The sequence below is a fragment of the Taurulus bubalis genome, assembly GCF_910589615.1.
Source record: "Taurulus bubalis genome assembly, chromosome: 4".
Lineage (NCBI taxonomy): Eukaryota > Metazoa > Chordata > Actinopteri > Perciformes > Cottidae > Taurulus > Taurulus bubalis.
In genome coordinates, this window is record NC_136592.1 from 31,509,504 (window position 1) to 31,531,782 (window position 22,279).

The 22,279-nt window shown below is 44.0% G+C and overlaps 1 protein-coding gene across 1 annotated transcript in view; it reads left to right on the forward strand.

The window, feature by feature from the left end:
* The window catches only part of LOC306734971 (apoptosis-stimulating of p53 protein 1-like), a gene marked incomplete at its 5' end in the record, with an annotated part of 32,955 nt that overhangs the window by 1,550 nt on the left and 9,126 nt on the right, over positions 1-22,279 (forward strand). The window contains 13 exons of the mRNA XM_079216387.1: positions 1,103-1,250; positions 3,499-3,606; positions 5,485-5,546; positions 14,129-14,224; positions 15,830-15,886; positions 16,092-16,212; positions 16,405-16,484; positions 16,601-16,810; positions 16,890-17,030; positions 17,146-17,341; positions 17,683-17,811; positions 21,704-21,771; positions 21,896-22,106. Of these exons, the coding sequence (XP_079072513.1) occupies positions 1,103-1,250; positions 3,499-3,606; positions 5,485-5,546; positions 14,129-14,224; positions 15,830-15,886; positions 16,092-16,212; positions 16,405-16,484; positions 16,601-16,810; positions 16,890-17,030; positions 17,146-17,341; positions 17,683-17,811; positions 21,704-21,771; positions 21,896-22,106 (1,627 nt within the window). The remainder of the gene's footprint in view (positions 1-1,102; positions 1,251-3,498; positions 3,607-5,484; positions 5,547-14,128; positions 14,225-15,829; positions 15,887-16,091; positions 16,213-16,404; positions 16,485-16,600; positions 16,811-16,889; positions 17,031-17,145; positions 17,342-17,682; positions 17,812-21,703; positions 21,772-21,895; positions 22,107-22,279) is intronic.

A 22,279-nucleotide genomic window follows, 5' to 3' on the forward strand; every position in this document is an offset into this window, starting at 1 on the left:
CCTCCAAAGCCTCTCACCCAAAACTATCATTACGGGCACAAACAATGATGGCGGCTGTTGTCACTGTGAGTGTGTGGTGGCAGATATCAGAACACACGGAGAGTCCAACGCCAAATGATAGTGCGCACTGCATTTAAAGCGACATTTTTGGATCGCGCCTGAAGTTAAAACAATGACTATCTTGTTGCTATCTGCCTCAAATGAGAAAACCACCAATGGTTTTCAGTACATGAAACGCCCTTTCATCTCTGGCGGCAACGAAAGCTGTTTCCTACCATGTAAAACAGAAACATTACAGCCCTCACGAGGCCTCGGTTAGCCGCGCTTCAAACGATTTGTGGACTAGTAAAACCCCTGCTGTGTCTACGGGGTTTCTCTCTGTGTGTGTGTGTGTGTGTGTCTAATCCAAGCTTTAGAGGATGTGTGCCCGCTCAGTCCGTCTGCATGCAAACAGAGATTGCTTCACATGATCTGGGACAGGTGTATGGAATACTGTGGATTATACAGTGTATATTTATAATGTTTGAGAGGGAGAGGGAGGGAGAAAAGGCCACATTGGGAGAGTAAAAGTGTATCTGTACGTGTGCCTGGCTGCTCCTATCCCAGATTACCCTAAATTTATCTTTCAACTGCCGACTGACTATCTGACATGACATCACCAGTGACACTGGCAATGACGTCACTGGCGATAACACAGGATGTCCTTTTTCTGATTGCTGCTTTAATCTTTTGGTTGCAGAATTCTGAGGATTTGATAACCAAATGATTTCAGAGGGGATCACGTTACTGCCCAGCTGATACTTTAAAGTCATATATTGCTTAAACCCAGAGGGAATTGCATGTGTGTGTCCGTGTGTATCCAAGCTGCTTTTGATAGTTATTTAAAGCCTTATTGCTGTAATTGGAACAGGGCGGAGTCATTCATCTGTCGTTATCATTGACGATGTGTTTGAGTGATTAAACACATAGTTAGCCGAGTTAGTTATGTGATTCCAATTAGTAATCAATGAGAAATACGTCATCCATCTGGTTCCCGAAAAGGTAGGACGGTAAACGTTAAGATGTTTCACGACATTTAACATCTTTGTTCCCGTGGTTACAGGTGATCCTGACGGTTTACCTCAATGACACCCAGCAGATGCTAACTGAGGTCCCAGTTACTCCGGCAACCAGAGTGATTGACGCTGTCGAATACTGCAAAGAAGCCGGAGAGGGGGAGTGTCACCTCGCTGAAGTATGGAATGGGCATGGTGAGTCCACCCGTTCATTCAGCTACACACATTTGTACATCTCTACACATCTACACTCATCTACACATCTACACTCATCTATATATCCACACCCATTTGTACATCTACACCAGGGATGCCCACACTTTTTTGGCTCGCGAGCTGCTTTTGAAATGCTCAAGTCAAAAGGATCTACCTACATTAATAATGCTAAATATCTATTTATATATATATATATATACATACATATATATATATATATATATCTATATGTGTATTGCCACATATATATCTATATATATCTATAGGCGATCTTCGTTGCCACATCCATGATCTCTTTCATGTTTAGCATTTTAGCGCATAATGCTTGTTGGTGTATTATTCAGTGGTAATTAAGGAAGTCGGGGAAACATAGTCCTGTACTTGGCAATAAATCCATTCAACCGGCCGACCATTGGGGGCGCAGCGTCCGTGGTGATTGACACTAATTTGCACACTGGGAGCTGGGTTTTGTCGATAAATATATATCTTTTTTTAATGGCAATGCGATCTACCCGCGCGATCGCCTGGTCGATCGCGATTGATGTATTGGGCACCCCTGATCTACACCCATCTATACATCTACACCCATCTATACATCTACACCCATCTATACATCTACACTAATCTGACATCTACCCTTAGATGTCAGATTAGTCAACTGGACCTTTTGAACTTTTCTAAAGCAATCAAATTTAGCCAGGGATGATGAAAAGCATAATTAAGAAAGGTAAAATATGATCTTCAGAAAGTCTCCATCTATGCAGATGATAAATAAAGATCTAAATCAATTGTAGCATCAGCTCCCTGCAGCACATGAGCTCATCTGAAGCTTTTCAGTAACATAATAGTAGTATAGCCATGTAATAAGTCGCCAACAGACTGCTAGTCGATAATTAGAAGAATTAAACGGATATTACTCTAATCTAGTTGTTTTGTTTGAGTCCTTTTGTTGAACATTGATATTGGGAAACATAAAGCTCCATTAAATAAGTATGGTGATGATAATAATTATTGTTGTTGTTTTGCTGTTTTCACAGTAGTTAGACCTGTATTTATACACAGACATCATTCATCACCATGTCAATTACTAATATAATTACTATTGACATCCTGTTGACCATCTTCCGAGCATTCAAGTATTTACATGATTATAATCTGGAATTAGATGACAGGATAATTACAGTCTGGTTTCGGCCTAGATCGCCTCCTTTTGGAGTTGACCGCAAACAAAGCCAAGCCTATATGTCGGCTACAACTCGAGAAATCAATAGAGTGCAGACTGTGTACCCGCACGCCATTGTAAAGGTGAATAGACCAGTCTGACACATGCAAACACTGGGAGCCGCGGTGTCTATTAAAGCGTGGCCCACATTCAGTCAATCGTAGCTGTTGAAGTAGCGACCCGCGCGACAACACAGTGTGTTTGTGCAGCCCTGTGGTGTGACTGAGCGGTCTGGAAGGCTATAAATGGCTCTAATACTATGCTGTTTCTTAGAGGGCGACGCCGTGAAGCAGCCCATAATAAACGGTGGTGTAAATTGTGTCGCCTGTGCAACGAGAGGCCGATGCCTCAAGGCCACAACTGGCCTCACCACCGGTGTCTGTGCGTGTGTGGGCGCTAAGACGTTGTCTATGTGTGTGTATTGTTAGATATTTATTGATTTCGCTGTAAAATATGTCGCTGCTCGGTTTATGAAAACACTTTAGATAAAGAATGCTAACTAAGTCATTTTTGTGTGAAGTGGTTTGAACCCTTGTTTAGATTTGTATCACGGAGTGAGCTTTTAAGAATAGGTATTATTTTAATACTGTGTTTAATACAAACTGTCAACATCCAGGTCCCTTTTTAGTTTCCCACTTAAGCTGAAATATACGATACGTTACACTGAGTCAAATATTCAAACCCAAAGACTTTCATACACATTTTCACAAAGTTCAGCTGGACATATTTGACATCTTTGGGAACTTTCGGATCTACAATTGAAAGAAAAAATACAGAACAAGTCTCTGATGATAATAATGATAATAAAATATTATTTAAATACCAATACATAAAAGAAAACCTGATAGAACTTCATATTAAAGTATGTAATGGTCATATACATAATATATATAAATTCATCTTTATAACACAGTGATCTTTTCCGTGACTTCTCTGGATAAACCACAATAAGGCAGACTCTGCAATAACCTGCCGATTGTTTTCTCACCCTCTGTCTCTCCTCAGAGCGAGTTCTCCCTCAGGAGGTGTTATTGTTGGATCTGCTCCAGCAGTGGGGCGCCAGGAGGCCGGAGGTCAGCTTCTACCTCCGACACTGCCCCTCCTGGACCCAAGGTACAGCAAAACAAACACACATGCACACACACACACACACACACACACACAACAATTCTACCCATATGCCTCATATGAATATATTCGCTGACTCAGCTACAGCTTACAATTAGATTATTTTTTTCTCCCAGTATCAAGCACCATGAACTAAAATGTAGAAATTTCGCAAACACGGAGAGCCAGTGGTGTCTATTTAGAGGTGAGGTCAGGGGCTCGGTCAGTAATTAGCCAGGTAAGATGATTAGTGTTACATAACATGAACAGGGTAAACCAGAGGGAGAAGGGGGGGGGAATAGGGAGGGGGGGCAGAGACCAGACCAGACAGCTCACTATAGATTCAGCATTAACATTGATGCTAACCCAAAATGGCTCTCCTTTCTCTGTTAAACGCATTCAGCAAAACATAATGAATGAATGCTGCATTATTGTGTATAGTGTAATATTAGTGCATGTTAGTGGGAGAGACAGGACACCCCCCCCCCATAAAAAACATCATTACCATTCATTAGAATCCCATCATTATCATATGCTTGTGAGCTGTGAAGTGTATTGTGAATAATACATTAATACATTAATCACAACCCTATTTCGGTCCCGTCTGAGTCAAAGAGGCGGTTAAAGTTTTCCCTCGTGTGTTTTGATTGTTTGTCATAACATCTGAGCTTTAGTGGCTGCATCTAAACGCGTTTATGCGACAATGAGCAGACTTTTGGCGAAGGTTTTTCCGATCCCTGTAATTTCCCACCCAGTCACAGTCTGCGTGCCAGCCGATCTGTAATGGGTTTAGGATCAGCAGTGTGAGATCGAGAGTAAGATTAAAAAAAAAACTAAATACAAAAAAGTGCAGCTGTGGAGAGAGATACTGCTTTTTTTCTCATATCCAGCAGCACGCTGTAACACAGATGTGCTTTTGATATGAATGATTACTGTTCAACACGCAATAGTCAGTGGCAGGTTGATGCCCGCCCTCCCCTGCGTCGGCCAAACCGTCCCCGCAGTCTGCTGCCAACTTGTGTTCCTCACCTCTTGTCATAAAATAACTTTCTTAACCTAGCCAACTGCTCTCCGTGGAGCGGAGCAACACATTACTGTAATGCACTTGCCTCCACCCCGGCTAATTTAACATCATCCGCCCTCTGTGGCTTAGCGAAAGGGGCCCGTTGCGAGTTTGCACCTCCCACACAAGGACACCGCCTCTAAGAAGCTGACACTGCTCACCTTCCAGATAATCAGCGAAATGGTCGTATTGGGATGGATCAGGGGTATTTAATCAGGCACAAGTGAATCCCGACTCACTCCAGCTAATGATGCTGTATTTCTACCTGTTTGCATACTTTTGATTATTAGCATATTATTTTAACGACAGCTTCTCTGTTAAATATACTCCTCAACTGAATGTAAATACTGTTTTGAGTTCTTTATTGATTGTGAGATACTAATTCGACTGCTCTATTGACTGGAGGTGAAACTTGGAGCTGGCTGGGATTAGCTCACATTAAGCCTATCTGGTTTAAATAGAATGATAGGAATGATGCTATTCATAGATTACTCACAGAGAGGAAGATGGAGCTAGGAACAAATAAGATGGGGGAGATTTCAACTGTTTTTTCCCACTCAAAATGAAATGTGCTTTAATCTTTATCCAGCAGCACAACATAGTTTTTGTGTGAGAAACATAACAGGACACCCACACACACACACACACACACACACAGTAACGTGTACACAGCACCAGAATACACTGTAGAACTGACTGATGGGGGAAAAATATCAAAATATGTTCCATTTATCTTGAAAAGGCCACAAGGCTCAACTCGCCCGTACCTTGTATCAACATTTCATGCTTAGACTTTCTTGTCATTGTTCATCTATAAGCAGGAAGTCCGCAGCCTTTGGAGCAGAGCTGGACCACAGAAACAGCAGAGACTGCTAATGACAAGGTAGGGGGAGACCCACACACACACACAGACACACACACAAACACACACACACACACACACTGGACAGTCCGTATAATGCATCTCTAATAAACTCAATCTCAACATCCAGGATTTATTGTGCATTGTGTATATTAAGATCTCTACACTGCAACCTGCGTCTCAGGTTTACGGTAAAGATCTGTACCCAAATGTATCCTCCCAAATGTGATAGAAATGTATATAGACACAAATACTATATATATATATATATATATATATATGTGTCCATTATCTTTAGCCTTCAAAGAACAATATGTATTAAACCTTCTGTTTTATCTTTCACTTATGTTAAACCTATTGCCCATGCAAGCCTCCTTAAAGCTGCACATACAAATACTATTTAAAAGAATAGTTTAGCGCATAGTTTAGCATAAAGGCTGTAAACTGGGGTAAACAGCTAGCCTAGCTCTGTCTAAATGTTAAAAAAAAACTCCCGCCTTTGAAAAAAGCCCACTGTTAATCCACCGAGTGAGGTTTTTTGAAATTCCTTTCATATAAACTGCTGCTTTGGATATTTGGCGGACTTCAAATTAAGTGTTCTGAGCTTAATGTTAGAGAGAGCTTGGACTTACGAGTTCTTAAACTCGGCTCATTTAATGCCATTCCTACGTTTAAAAGGTTGTTGGTGCGTGTGAGTGTCCACATATATACAGTGCAACGCATGTGTTTGTATGTGTAGTCTAGCGGATTAGCCCACGGATTAGTGACAGTGATGATTATAGTTCTCTACCAGTACAAAGCAACACACACACATGGCACACATTATTATATACATACAGTATAATTACTGTATTCACAGACTGAGAGAAAATATATAAAATAGGAATTAACCGTTTGTCAGTAGCCTGGCTAATTGTCGTTAGCTAACCGTGTTTTGTTTTGCTAGCTTTATCCTGTTATCTTCTCTGCAAAATAATGTGTCATGTGGTAAAAAGAGCAGCTGACCTCATGCTGGCAGCTTTCTATTCGTCACTAACGGCTATTTTCAACCATGGCAGCTATTGTGTTCAACCCCAGACGAGGCTGCTTTTGTGCACGTTGGTTCGGCCTCGGTTAGCCAGCCACCGACCGCGTTGGCGTGCGTATCTGTGCTGGTCAGTCTGCGGGTTAGTGTGTATGTGTCGGTCAGTCAGTGAAGGTGGGATTAGCCTGGTCCCATGACATAACCAGGCTAAGAGGATTGTTTGCTAGCCAAACAGCTCCTCCTCCTCCTCCTCCTCCTCCTCCCTCTCCTCTTCCTCTCACTTCACACACTCCTTCACTGTCGCCTTGAGGTATTCGTCTTCCTTCGTCCTCTGCCTTTAAACATTTGGTTCAAAGCCCAAACAGAGAGTTTTAGACAAGACAGCAGCGTTGGGGGTGAGTTCTGGAAATGTGTTTCCTTTCTGTGCGTGTGTGTGTGTGTGTGTGTGTGTGTGTGTGTGTGTGTGTGTGCGCGTGTCTACCCACATCCACTCTTTTGCCTTCTTCTCCCATCAGCTTGCCGTACATAATAGAACACTTCCAAAACAGGAAGTAGGAGTGAATGTAGAGGTGACTTTGAAATGTGTTTTTGTGTGTGTAAGTGTTACTTACACACTAACTTTCTTTCCTCCTTTTTTAAGTTTTTTAAAAGTTGTTCTCTGACTTTGTTCACGATCCAAAATACACTACTACACACACACATTGGCAAGGCAGTTTGTCTGTGTGTCAGGGCGGGACTGCTTGTGTGTGTGTGTGTGTGTGTGTGTGTGTGTGTGTGTGTGTGTGTGTGTGTGTGTGTGTGTGTGTGTGTGTGGACGCTATGTGCAGGCGAGGTTTGGCATCTTTTGGTCATTTGTGTTTACGCTTGACAGTGTTATTTTCTGTGTGTGTGTGTGTGTGTGTGTGTGTGTGTGTGTGTGTGTAGGTGTGTGGATGCATGACTCCAAGTCAGGGTGTGACTCTTAGCTATATATATAATCATATCCAAAAGCTCTCACTTACACACACACACACACACACACACACACTCAGGTCAGATGATGTTTCCTCCCACAGGATGATGTCAACATGACAGCGCTGACATGTGTGTGTGAGAGATACATATCGAATGTAGTGCACAGCAGTTTGAAATGTGTTGTTCATCACTCAGTTCAGCACTAATGACATTACTCATTGCAGCAGAATGTGTTTTCAATCTCACTTTGCAGTAAATTCAGGACGAGGCAGCCGACCCTCCCGTCTGTAAACGGGAAACCGGTCTGTGTTGATGTCGTTGTTTTAATCAATGTTCTTAAGCCCCGCCCCCGAAGTCAAAACGACAACAGGAGACTGCCGCGAGTTTTGAGTTCACACAAACGGACAAACTCGATTAAGTCTCTTGATCCGACCGCGAGTAACTCTACCCCACGCAGCTGCTGACGGACATGTCGAGAAGTCAGGTGCACATTTGTGTGTGTTTGTACGCTCTCGACGAAACGCACATGTCAGGGGTCGTGTTGACGCAGATCGAGATGAATGCTTTCACTGTATGTCATCGCTAGACAGGCCTCTGTATGTTATGCGATAGTCTGGGCTCAGGGACTCGGATCCCTAGATGTGACTAAAGTTCACTAATGCTGTGATGACGGTTTGACGTTATTCATACATCCAGAACATTTCAAATAATGCCGTAGTTGTCGGAAAGTCCCCGTTTTTCGTTGCTAAATCCTGGCGACGGTCATCACTGCTCTTCCCAGGGAGGAAACCTTTGCGAACCTTCGGGTCACCGGAGCGGTTCCCACAACAAGAGCTTCCCCGTTTGGTTCGGCCGAGGGCTGCAGGAGCGTCTTAGGGCTGTTATTGCAGATTAGGAGGAATATTTTCACTGGAGGCGTACAGCAGATGGGAAGGGGATGGGTTCTCCATTACTGGAGGGACGTGTGATCAGAACAACGTGTCTGTGTTTGCCTTTGTGTGAGTGTGTGCGCCTCGTATATGTGTGCATACACACTGTTTGGAAATGCAATACTCGCACACTGAGAAGGTCAAACATCCCCATGTGCTTCAGATTATATCCATGATTGCAAACATACGAAACAGACCGCAGAAGACCAGCCAACAGCTGCGACACGAGACGACATTACAATGTACTATGTTCTGAGCTTTTCACAGTTGTGAACCCAACTCTTGAGTTGTCCTGCACCTTACGTTGCTGAATGCATGGCATCGGTCCCGCTAAGATACAGAGGTCACATGGTCTGTACATGCCACACTGACAGTGTTCAGAAGACGTGCTCCCTTGGCTCTTCTGTTTCACTAGAGTGGGCTTTGTGGTTTGGGGAAACTCAAAGCCGGTTATTGTGTTGAAAAAGTTAGTTATCCAAGTGAATTCTCGGATATCGTCGCGTCAAACAACGAAACAGTCGTTTGTAGGATCCGATGGAAGCTTTTATGAGGAGTAATCACAGTAGGCCGAGCCTCATGGCTCTTCTTCCTTTTCTTTTTCTTGAAATTGCGGCAGATTGGACAGCAGCTACGGTGTCCTTTACGATCTCTGACGGCCGACATTCACATTAACATTTAATCAAGGGAAACTGACCAAGTAGCCCCAAATGTTCACGAGTCACCCGGAGCCATCTGCATCTATCTGATCAACTTTTAAAGAAGATTTTCCAATTTGGGAAGAAAAAACTTCCAATCCTAAACTCTGCCAAGGTCTCATAGTGTTTCACATGTAGGCAAGAAATATGACTCAAGTCCAGCTTCTGAGCCGTTAGATTAATGACATGCTTACATCCCGCTGTGAAACCAGTTAAGAGCCCAAACAAGTTACAAGTAAGTTTGGCAGAAGCGACTAAAAAGGTTTCCTGGAAACAGATCCGTAATCCGTCGTAATTGTGAATATGCAATGTGCAAAGTCATACCTCATCAATATTAATGTTTTTCACAGATGGCTGCACCCAGAACAGCAGCACTGGCAAAAAGTCCTGTGTGTGTGTGTGTGTGTGTGTGTGTGTGTGTGTGTGTGTGTGTGTGTGTGTGTGTGTGTGTGTGTGTGTGTGTGTGTGTGTGTGTGTGTGTGTGTGTGTGTCTATTTGAGTGAGACAGATGTGTGTCTGTTTCACAGAGTGAATACAAAAATGGGTGACGCAGCAGTTAAGGCACGTGTGTGTGTGTGTGTGTGTGTGTGTGTGTGTGTGTGTGTGTGTGTGTTGCAGAGAGAGAAAGAGACAGTGTAAAAGAGGAGGACAATATGACGCTGCAGCGGTCAGCTGTTGTTCCACTGTGTGCACACAGACATGTGTGTGTGTGTGTGTGTGTCGTCGGACGCGGCCGGTAGGGAATGTGCGCCGCGGCTGCTAATCTGCCGTCTCCACCATGGTCATCATCATCATCATCTTCTTCTTCTTCATAACACACACATCTGGAGCATCTGGGAGGTTGAGTGAGAGCAGCTACTGTGGTGCAGTGATTTCCCCTTCTGAGAGAAAGTAGGAGAAAGAAAGAGGGAGGTGTGAGGAGGGGGGGAGGAGGGGATGTCGCTGCAGCAAAAAGCCAGCCGCAGATGGATGACAAGGATGGAGAGATTGAGAGATGAAGGAATGCAGATATACAAAGAGGATTAAGAAGGACGGAGAAGGTGAAGGGGGAGGGTGATACAGAAAAATGATGAGAGGTGTAAGAAGGGAAGGAGGGATGGAAAGATGGAAGGATAGATACAGTAAATACAAAAAAGGGATAGTGATGACTCCTCCTCTCCTCTTTTTGGACTAGTTCATAGGTGTACATGTTTGTTTACTGTAGTAATTGAACGCAGTGTCACATTAGTGGGCTTTACACATCACATGAGAGCAAACCAATGCTGGAGAGAGTTTGTATGAGAGAGAGAGAGAGGTGGGACGAGCAAGAGGGAGAGAGAGAGGAAGAGGGGGGGAAGAGAGTGTGTCGTAAATCACAGCACATCAGCGGGCGGGCGAGAAGGGAAAGTTGTGATAAGGATCTCGCTCCCGTTCCTCCGTGCCGAGCCTCTGGCAGCGCCTTTCCTCCCGCCAGGAAAACAACGCTGTCTCTCCGCCAGGATGGAGTGGAACGAGGTGGATTTGGTGCAGGAGTTTACTGTTGAAGGACAATGCAGCAAAATTAAAGTGCGCTCCTGCAGGATCACATGGGACAGCCTGCAGGTAAACGCACACGGCACACAGGGGGAGGCTGGCAGAGGACCGCGCGTTAGCGGCAGCGCGTTAACGGCAGCGCAGTCCGCAGGCGGGGAGTGTGTTGACAGCGGAGACGCAGAGGAATGAATGGCGCCGTTGTTTGGGCGTCTGGATAAATGGTTAACTTTTTTTCTGTAGCCGTGAGGTGCACGTCATCATTAGAGAGATTTAGGAAGAGCAGGACACAAAAGTCACACTGCTGACCAAACTGTTTGGGCAGTCAAGTGATCTTTATTCCAACCGATGGCAATCTTTCATATTCATTCATTCATTCATTCAACAACTCCTGAGTGTTGAGAACACAGACAGTGTGGCTTATTGTATCCACATATTCTTTCAAATCTTTGCTTTTTTTGGGGGAGGGGGAGGAGTCGATGATTTACCAGGCAGTTTTGAAAGCTCAGAGTATCTGTTCACTCACTTTTTTTGAATGCATCGTGTGCAATTAAAGGGAAGCAAAAAGAAACGCCACAAGGATTTTTTTATCTTAAAAGCAACTAAATGTGAAATTGAGTCACTACTTTATAGTTAGTGTTGAAAATATGCACACTATGTAAATACTCTGCCAACGTACTAGAGAAAACAAGTTGATTAGAACTATTCAGGTTTAAAGATGTGATGTTATTATCAAACGTATATATAGTATTTCATTGTTGATTGTTCTGCTTGTTTACCAATAAAGCTTATTGAATTGAATAGGATTCCACTGAATTCGTAGCTTTCAAAACCATTTTTGTAAAGGTTTGTGGTAAGTATAGTTTAGTTTACATAGTTTGATTTTAAATATGTTTTTAGGCTTTGCAAATTCAGACAGGAGTCCATTACAATAGGCTGTATAAAAAAACAAAAATAAATCAAGTAAATCAATCAATCTAATCAAGAAAAATCCTGTTTGCAAATTTCAAGTTTCAAGAATATTCAAACATCTGGGCAACGGACGAGGATGTCAGATGTCTGTCCTCTTACCTGAGAGCCAGATGTGTAGCTCCAAGACTCGGAAACTGTCGCTTTCTATGAATTGGAAATATTCATAAATTTCAAACTTGAAATCGCCATCAAGATTTTTTTTTAAAGAGTTTGGACCACATAAATCCACCCTGATGTTTTTCAAAATAAAACATCTCAATGCTATTCAGTTAAAATGTCCGCTTTCAGTATTCCATAGCATTACATTTTCGCAATGTCATATCCAACCCCTCACCAATTCTAATTATTATGTCCTCTCTGTGCTTCCATACAGGTACATTCACGTTTTGTGATGATAGATGTTCAGGGATAAGTTGATGTATCCCTGCACCGGTGCTCACGGAGACCGTGGTGTTCTCTCATCATACTGCCGGTGCCGGGTTTTAAGATGAAACTAGAATACTCTGGCAAGAGAGCAGTTTGTATCTGCAGACTCTTCATAATGAACATGTAGGTGAGAATCTGCAGAATACCACAGGTCAGCAATTAGCTAATGACACGTGTCACCGCTGACTGGAAAACCAGTGTCGTCGCCTAAAATGCATGATGCTGGAAATACTGTGCTTCTGCATTATGTTTTTTGAGTCAATGAATTGAGTCAGTTCAGGGTAATGGCGTTTTTCCATCAGCTCCTCTCTGAGTTGTGGCATTTAAAGACTCCACTGGTATATCCAACCCCAAAAAATCTATTTCATAAAAACATTTTGACAGTTTTACCTTTTTCAGATTTCAAATTCACAGCACGTAAGTGTTATTGAGTGTAACTGCGATGTTATTCTTTCGATAAAGAGGTTGAATGGAGCGCTGTGCCGGAAGGCTGGCAGTGATCACAAATGTAGAAAAGGGTTCAACTTTGTTAACTTTGGAGTTCCTCAGGGTTTCATCTTAGGCCCCTTCCCGATCTATTTACATTCTTCAAAGAAACCGCGCAATGGACTGCAATTGATTTGACCTAAACACGTGTCTATTGAGGCTACTTCTGTAGTTGTTTGTCGTTTTTGACCCTGTACTTTGAGATGGTGTCGTATTGGACGATTCTATTTTCAACACGCTGATGTTTTCTCATCCTCATTTCCCTTTACAGAGGCGCTCGACAGCATAGGCAAGCCAATAAAACGTCAAAAAGATGTATTGTTGCACAGAGAGCAGTATACTGCAAGTGAGCTAATGGACATTTGTATTCTGTGATCCATATTATTATTTATTTCTATATCCTTTCAAAGAGAGTTTCAGAAAATTAAACTCATAACAGTTATACTTTGCGACCTTCGTATAAGATATGCATATCAAGCGTAATCATTAGTCTCGTAATGACTGATACGTATTCTCTAGGTGCATCGATCAATGTTCCTCGTCTGGATTGAGACAGAAATTAAACAACATTTGGCGGTGCGTCAGTCTGTTTTAATCCCAGTTAGAAACTACATGTTCACAGCTTTGGTCCCAGGCATGTTTAAGTAGGCCTGGAATGTACATTACTCAATAAGCTATACTGATAATGTTACATCAAAGATCGGGTGGACGTCCTGCCACTGTATTGTGTTCTATCTACACCACATCATGGTTTTATTTGATGCTGTGCAGAGCTGCGTAGGGATGAAGCTGTAAGGCGTTCCAACTATTTAGTCACGGGTCTAGAAACAAGCCGTCTTCTGGAAACAGCCGTTGTTCAGATAATCAATCAAACACCGCTTAGAAGCCGTTGAAATGCTATCCGACGTATTGACTATTAACACGGAGGAGAGTCATTTTCCAAGGCATGCTGTAAATGGACACAACAGACCAGGTGCAGTGTGTGTTCGTGTGTGTGTCCGTGTGTGTGTCCGTGTGTGTGTCCGTGAGTGACCGTGCACAATAGCAGGATGTGACTGGGCAGAAACCTTCCGTTGTTGTCTGCAAAAAGGCATTTCCTTCCCCACGCCCCTCACGCATATTATATACACATTTCTAAGTATGCAGCAAGTTTTCTTCCCGGTTCGATAGAAAATGATCAGCGAGACTAGATTTTTTTACTTCTTTTTTTTCCGCTGATGTTGATGTCTGTGTCACGCCCCTGAAATGACCAGAGTGGATAGGATTCTGCCAGTTTTTCCACTCAAACCAATACTGTAATTCTGTCACTCTGCCAAGGCCACCAGCTGCGGGCCTAATAACATTTCTGTAGCACACTGGAGGGGCTCTGTGACCTGAAGTGAGGTGATCTGTGTGTGCAGCTGTGCGCTGTGGTCGAGCATTTATCTCCTGCCGCTGTTTGGGGTTTTCATCTCGTCAGTAACTCAGTTATATGTGATGTATGGAGACTTGAATCAGAGATACACAGAGGGGGGAAACACAAGGCTTTTTCTGTGGGCTCAATGCATTAATATATGTACTGTGTGTGTGTGTGTGTGTGTGTGTGTGTGTGTGTGTGTGTGTGTGTAGGTTCCCCGTGTGGAGCTGACCCTCTCTGAGCTCCAGGAAATGGCCACAAGACAACAGCAACAAATAGAGGCTCAGCAACAGATGTTGGTCGCCAAGGTAACTTATGCACGCTCACACACACACACACACACATACACACACACACACACACACACACAGACAGAGCTGTTAGATGGATTGCCTGTCACTTGGTGTAAGGTTATCTACTTTAGAGTCTGTCTGAAAAGGTCGGCTTTGAGGCACCATTCGGCCTTGTAGGAATTTGTGTGCATGCGTGTGTGTGTGCATGCGTATGTGTGTGTGTGCACGCGTGTGTGAGGATCTCGGGTCATATGTCTTCCTTGGAAACAGGACATGTGATCAGGTCAAGGTTTTAAGGACTGGCAGGAAAGAACAGCTCCATTTGAGCAAATTGAAAACCTTTTAGCTTCAGCTTCAGTGTGTGTGTGTGTGTGTGTGTGTGTGTGTGTGTGTGTGTGTGTGTGTGTGTGTGTGTGTGTGTGTGTGTGTGTGTGAGACCGATCATGGCCATTCCCACACTAGGAAGTGACCTTTGCGTTGACAGGAAATGAGGTCATCGGGGAAGCTGCTGGGAAGTTGAAGCAGAGTTCTACTCCAGGAAACAGACAGGAGGGGAAGCCAACAAAGCAATCGGATTCTTTTGAATTATTAAACGTCTCTCGGTACGTTTGTCGAAAGCGAACTGGGATTTTTTCAACAACCGCCACTTACCCAACAGACGATTTTTTAATTTGTAATTTGGCAACCTTACGCCACTAAACGACAGCTATAAAGTGTGTCCTAAAGTGTTCTAGTATTCCCTTGTCTTACCGAATGGAAACGGCTCCCAGCTGCCATGTGGCAACAGATCTGGCCTCGCACCGTTAAAATGATTTATTGAACACAGCTCCTGTACTGTAGCTGTGTCACCCACAGCATGCACGTTTACTCCCGCACTGTCTGTGCTGTGAAACAAGCTACCATTATGTAATGTTATCAGAGCGTGTGTGTGTGTGTGTGTGAGCGTGTGTGAATGTGTGTGTTGCCAGTGAATGATGGGAGACTTCTTGCCAACATTCCGTTTCCCCTCTTTCCCTGCGTGTGTGTGTGTGTGTGTGTGTGTGTGTGTGTGTGTGTGTGTGTGTGGACACTCAGGTCAGCTGTACTTCGTGCCAGCACGATACAGAGAGAGGTGCAAACTGCCTCAGTCAGCATCACACTTGACAGCGCTCTCTCTCTCTCTCTCTTTTTTTTTTTTACATGTTTACATGATATGTTGAAAAGGGTGGGAGGGTGATGCCCCATGCTGCTGGTACAAAGTCATGAGGAATGGCATATCTCAGTGTGTTCAGGCACCGATAAGGCCTCACTGAGACCATACATTTTCAAGCCACCTTCAAGCCTTTTGGATTTCACTTCCTCACTGAGAAATATACGTGATTCGATTGCAACACAGCAAACCAGTCAACTGTATTGGTTTGTGTGTGGCAATAAGTTGCAACAGCTTAAGTGGCGGTTCAAGAGTCAGACAGCAAACCGACAGTCCAAAACAGTGAGAAAAGTGAGGTAAAAAAAATATACAAATTGTGATATTTGTCGTGTGAAATAATCAAAACGGTTCAAACCTAAACCGAAAACGTCTGGAAATAAACATCTAAAAATGTGCATTAAATTATTATACCTTTATTTCTCTTCTTCCAGGAGCAGAGACTGAGGTACCTTCACCAGGGAGGCAGACCTAATCAGGCACAGACGCAGGTGTGCGGTCTGTCTTTTATCAGTCTTTAAACAGTACAAAGCACTCAAACCTATTCAGGTTGAAACCCTTTATCTTGCATTCACACTGTGGGGCGGTCGGTCCAGACACTTTGTAGTTTTTTGCCACGTTAGATGCCGATTTTAAAATGAGTTGAAAAACACAAACGGGTATTTAAGCTTTTTCTTCTTCTCCCTTCTTGTTCAGTCTGAAGCTGAGAAGCTGCAGCGGCTGAAGGAGCGAGTGGAGACTCAGGAGGCCAAGCTGAAGAAGATCCGAGCCATGAGGGGACAAGTTGACTACAGCAAGCTGATCAACGGGAACCTCTGTAAGAGATCACAGTAGCACTATGGCGTACAGACACTGCACGTTCATATCATATTGAATAGTGTGAGGGAACCCCGTGCTCATTGCTGGACATTTATACATCAAACATAGAGGCAAACTTAAATTGGCTTCATTAGTCGGCAAAGACAATGGTAGCGATCTCATTTGTCTTGTTTCTACTGTCCGTGTGCAGCTGCAGAGATCAACCATGTCAGCAGCCTGTTTCAGGAGAAGCAGGCAGAACTGCAGTCCGCTGTGGTCAGAGTCGACCAGGTAATGCGGGGGCCCCTCTGTCACTGAGGTGGAGTGAGTTCTCAGGATGTCGAAATCAAGCAACACTGAGTTTAGGTCGGCCGAGTTGTTAAGCTGTCTCTAAATGCTCTCACCAGTTGACCCAGCAGCTGGAGGATTTGAGGAGGGGTCGCCTTCAGCTGCACTCGGTCGCACCGGCTCAGGGGCCACACACCGGGTCTCAGGGGCCACACACCGGGACCCAGGGGCCACACACCGGGACCCAGGGGCCGCACGCTGGCCAGAAAGGATCACCCCTGTCCGGTCCCGCGGCCCTGGAGCTGAGGAAACTCTACCAGGAGCTGCAGGTAAATGATCCGATTCATAATCTCCTTCTTCCAGCACGAGGAAGAAGAGAAGAGATTGACTGAGACTTCCGGTTTTCAGGCTCGCAACCGGCACAACCTGGAGCAGAGCGGCAAGCTGGCCCAGAACAAGGAGCTGCTGAACAAGAGGAACGCCCAGGTGACGGTGATGGACCAACGCATCGGAGACCTGAGGGAGCGACTGCATAAGAAGAGGGCAGAGGTACACAACTCGCCTGATGAGGCTCGCGTTTCGTTTCTCTCGACGCTTGGCAGGAAATGAGCTCGACAGTTCCCGGAGATACACATTCTGTCCGTCTGTCTTTGCACGCGTTCAGTTGAGCCGCATGAACGGCGTGGGCCCGTCCTCGCCGCAGACCTCGTCCCACCCAGGTGCTGGAGTTTCGGGGCGAGTGGCGGCCGTCTGCCCCTACATCCAGGTTCCGGCGGAGGGGAGAAAGGAGGCGGGCTACACGCTGCCAGCCGACCCACCGCCCAAACCCACGCCGCTCGGCCACATCCGCTCCCTCTCAGGTCGGTAGAGTCACGTTTTCCTTTTTCCTTTGGCGCAGCACTCGCCTTGTATCATTTGTTTGCCGCCTTTTTACTTCAGAGTTTCATAAATCTCTTATTTCTATCTGGGCTCTAACTTTCTGTCTGTTTTCTTGTTCCGTGTGTTGCCTCCTCTTTCTTCTCTTCCCTTATCTGTTGTTGTTGTCGTTGTTGTCGTCGTTATCTTAAATGTGATGTCTTCATATTGTGTTGGATGTCGTGATCGTTGTTTTCGTCACGTGCCGATTTTGTTCATCGCGATGGCTGTCACTGTCGTGGTTTGGTCTTGTTACCGTCTGTCGTGGTTGGGCGTGGCCGTGCAGAAGAGGACAGAAGTAGCAGCAAGAAGCCTCCCGGCCAATGGAAAGAGTCAGATTTAGACATCGTCCTATCAGAGCCCACTGAGACGTGGGCGGGACCTCGGTCCCCTCAGGGGGGCGGCGGTAACAACAGTGAGTCCCTAGAAGGCGCTAGAGAAACGTACCCCTTCCCACCACCACGAGCTCCATCACCTGCTTCCTCACCCTTTTATCTGCACTCGAAGGTGTAGTGGGTCTGTTCTAAATTCACTTTATTGAGTCTTAATCCTAAAGCAGAGACGTCCTGGGCTGGAAAATCAAAAGGTGCATTCAAACCTAACTAACCCGAACAGATGGTTAGGAGAACATAATTGAATGAGCCACAGAGAGACGACCTCCGAATGTAAGGGTCATGTGTATGAGGACACCGACATGAGTCACATGACATCTGATAGCCAAGCAGCTGCTCAGGGTTAGGACGCCCAGCATAAGAAAATAAACCGACGGCAGTCTGGACTGAGACGCCTTGAATTGTTTCTTCTGTCCTCCTGCCGGGTGTGAGAAGGGGAATTGTAGCCGGTTCCCCTTGTTTCCACCGTTTACGCTAAGCTAAGCTCCGTATGAATGAACGGCAATTTACAGACAGAAAATAAGATATCAAAACAGCAGGGATGAAATATATATACAATAATATTACTAATAAAATAAAAATATCTGGGATGAAAGAAAAGCACAGTATTAATTTAGTAATTAAATTAAACTTAAACAATAGAAGTGCAAAAGTGCAAGTATGTAAGTATGTGTATATTTAGCGTGTGAGGTGTAAATAAACAATCAATAATAAACAATAGGAGAGTGCAAAAATGCAAGTTATGTATGTAATATGTGAAGACTGGTGTCAATCTTCTCTCCCTCCTAGGCTCGGCATGCAAATGAGTGTATTACCCAAAATGTGGGACATGGCCAATTATTGAGTCTGGTTAATAAATACGCAAACTTAACTTATTCATGTCAACATCCACTTCCAATAGCTAGAATCCCCTTCCTCAACATAGCATTGCCTCATTAACACTGCTGTGTTGTACTGTCTCATTCTGCAGTATACTTCTAGTACTACATCAGTACACCCAGCAAAGTATTTCTACTCACTTAGATTAACTACTGGGTGTATAAGTGTGTGGAAGCAGCTCTGATATAAATCCCTTTGTGCTCTTGAATGCCAGAACAAATACCACAGCGCTATTTTTTTGTCCCAACTTATGTAATGTGGAAAGCACACAGTTGTACGCTTGTAGCTTTGTGTGTGTGTGTGTGTGTGTGTGTGTGTGTGTGTGTGTGTGTGTGTGTGTGTGTGTGTGTGTGTGTGGTAAGGGGAGGGTCAAAGTAGCTGTTGTTGCTTTCATCAGACAGATTAATGTTGGTGCTGAATACCTGTTATACTGTATGAATGCTACTTTAGCGTGAGCTTATTCTACAGTTGAATCACTCTGAGCATTAGAAGGGAATCATTTATTAATTCATTGAAAATCTGCATGATTGAGAGAAATAGTTTTGTATTCCAATGACCTGAATTGCAATCAGTGACTTCCTGAAGTCTTATCTTGTTGATTACTACGCTGATAGGAGCATTTTTCTTCATATCATCAACAGAGAGCCAGGCTATCTCTTTGCCCCTCCTACCAGTCCTCATGTTAAACTATGCTAAGCTACGCTAACCAGCTGCTGGCAGTAGCTTTATATTTACGGTACAGATACGAGAGAGTCCCACTATTGAGTGTGTGTTATGTTGACTAACTTGTATTTCATATTGCCCATAATTATTACCTTGCCTCAGTTCAAGAATACAGAGATTGATCTTCAAAAACTCAGATTCTATGTTCCCTAAATAAGAGGTGTGAGCAGTGATCTGAAAACCCTCAATCTCAACCGTAGTCCTTCAGTCTGTGGCCTCAGGGCGTACTGTGATGGTGGCAGTGCTGCAAACGGCACTGCCTTTCCTCTAAGACACTGCATGACTGCTTATAATCCGGCAATCGGGCAGACGGCCAAGTTTCCACCTCACACAGAGCTGGCTGTTTGTTTCCTGTCGTGAACGTTTCTCATCCCGAGGTCAACAGTTTACAGCGGCAGTGAACGGGACATCCAGGGTCTCGAGTTAATCAGCATTAGTCTGGTATGTGCCACAGCTGTGACGCGGCTGCACCACCGACAGCTAAGCCAAATGGTTGGGTAACAGAGGAAAGTGACACTTTGACAACATCTGAGACGCGTCTCCAATATTTCACTCAATTCACTTTTTTTCAGTTACTTGTTAGCCAGTCTGGCAACGTGGCTCAGAAGACGGCAATGTGTGCCTGTCCACTTGGTTGCACACACACACACACACACTTTGGATCCATCTGGATACATTCAGTGGACCATGTTAGCATGCTGGCATTAGCATTGAGCTCAAAGCGGCGCCGGGCCAAAGTACAGCACTTGTGTTAGATATTTTTTTTTTTTTTCTCAGCATGTTCACACAAAGGCTTTGTAAATATTAATGTACACATGAAGCCAGCCAACAGCTTCAGGACAATATTGGTATCAGTATCAGTCTTAAAAAGCCTGCTAGCTATATACGGCCATACAGTTTTTTCTTCTTCATCAGAGCTAAACGTCTTCGTGATATGATTCACAAGGCCATTTCCTCTCCGCTAGTCTTCAGTTCATATGGAGGCAAGGTGAGGTTAAACTGCCGTGAAACTGTAAAGCATTAATCTCGACCCCTGACTTCCAGGATTGTCACGAGTTAAAAAGCAACAGTGGATCAAGATTTAGCGATCGACCTGTACTGTGACCTTAGTGCTGTATTGAACGGTGCCACTTAGTCATGCATCGCCCCGTCTGTGGAGAAAGAGCCGGTTAAACCGCTATCTTCCATCACTAGAAAGCTTCTTGTTCTAAGAGCTCAGCGTTTTTTAGCACTCATGTGTCAAAGCTTCAGGGTAGCAGCTTTCTAACCGAAATAAAAGCTATCAGAACAGCACCGAGAGTCAATTTCATGACAGTTACTATGCATGTTTGTTTGTATTGTTTTATTATCAGATACAGTCATGACAACAACTACACGCTCCTCATGAATTTAGCAACCAGGCACATGAGCAGATGCTTCAGTCCCAGCTCTGTGCTACTTACAGGAAGCTAAACACATGTTTGCAGTGGAGAATACACTGTAATCACCAATGTAGACATGGAGAGTAGTTGTTAACTTTAAGCATGGTGGAACCACTTTTGGTTCCAGACTTTTCGTAGGAACCCCAAATTCATTCTAATACTTGTGTTTATTGTATTTATTTGTTCAGCAAAGTCTTGGGAAAAAAACTTATATCTGCAAAAAAAACACTTTTAAAAGATATTTTGATCAAAACTATTAACATCCAGCACGATATGAGCAAGATTTCCCAAAAATGCCTCCTTGAGCGGTCACAGAGTTTTTCAAACTGTATTATGGAGCCCTAACAACAGCCCACACACTAATAACACACCTTTTTGGATAGATTAGGACCTAAAGAATCGGAATCTTCAACAAAAATAATAATAATAATCGGAAAAATCATAATAGAACACAGCATTTGGGTGTTCAAAGGAGTTTCAATTAAAAAACTGTGTCGTCCGGTTCAAAAATGTAGTTTATGTAAATACTTAAACTTAACGGTTACTTGAATTATGTTTCACAGCAGATGCATCTTCTCACAAGGGTTGTGGTATTGTATCAATTTAAATGAAGTTAAACAACGATGTGGTTCCGGAGATAATATGTTGTTGTTTTTTGTCTGATAATAGCTGCAGGGGGATTTTCACACCCTGTTTTTAAAAGGTTTTCAGCTATTTACCTAGGTATTGAAGGTATTGAAGCCCGACGGCCATGTTCATGTGTTGAACAATACATTTGGATAACAATATGGTTTGATTTTAGTCATTTGTTGTACTTGTATATTTGTGTCTGTCTTTACCTCCTTCCCTCCTCGTCTGAACCGTTCTCGACACACTCTCTCTGTCTGTTCAGCTAATGAAGCGTCGTGGCCTAGCATCAGTAAGAATGTGTCGGATTGGAGGACCAACAGTCCAGAACAGGTACTGAACTGTTTCTACACATGGGGAGATAGTGGGGAAAGTTATCATGGAAATAGTCATTCTGAAATCGGTTTCCTTTTCGCTCTCTCTCTCTCTTCATTGCAATGTCCCGCCCTCTCGCCAGCTTCCCTCTGGCTATGGTACGTACCCCAGTGCCACCCACCAGGTGGCAGGGCACCACTGTGCCACCAGCTCCCTGCCCCGTTCTGCCCCTGGTACACTGGGCTGGCCCCGATCCAATGCTGCAAATGCCACCTCATCATCATCATCATCGTCATCGTCTGCTTTACAGCAAATACAGCAGCGGATCTCCATCCCTCCAAGTTCAATGCAAGGTAATTTAAAGAGTTACTTAAAGGGACAAATGTTCAATCTGAACCTATTTCTTCCCATGTTTATTCTAGTCTAAGTGACTAATCTGGACAACAGTTCAGATTAATTCAGGAACATTGCAGCCGGCAGCCATTAAACGTGCTGCAATGTAATCCTTCGGCTGTTCCGCACCACA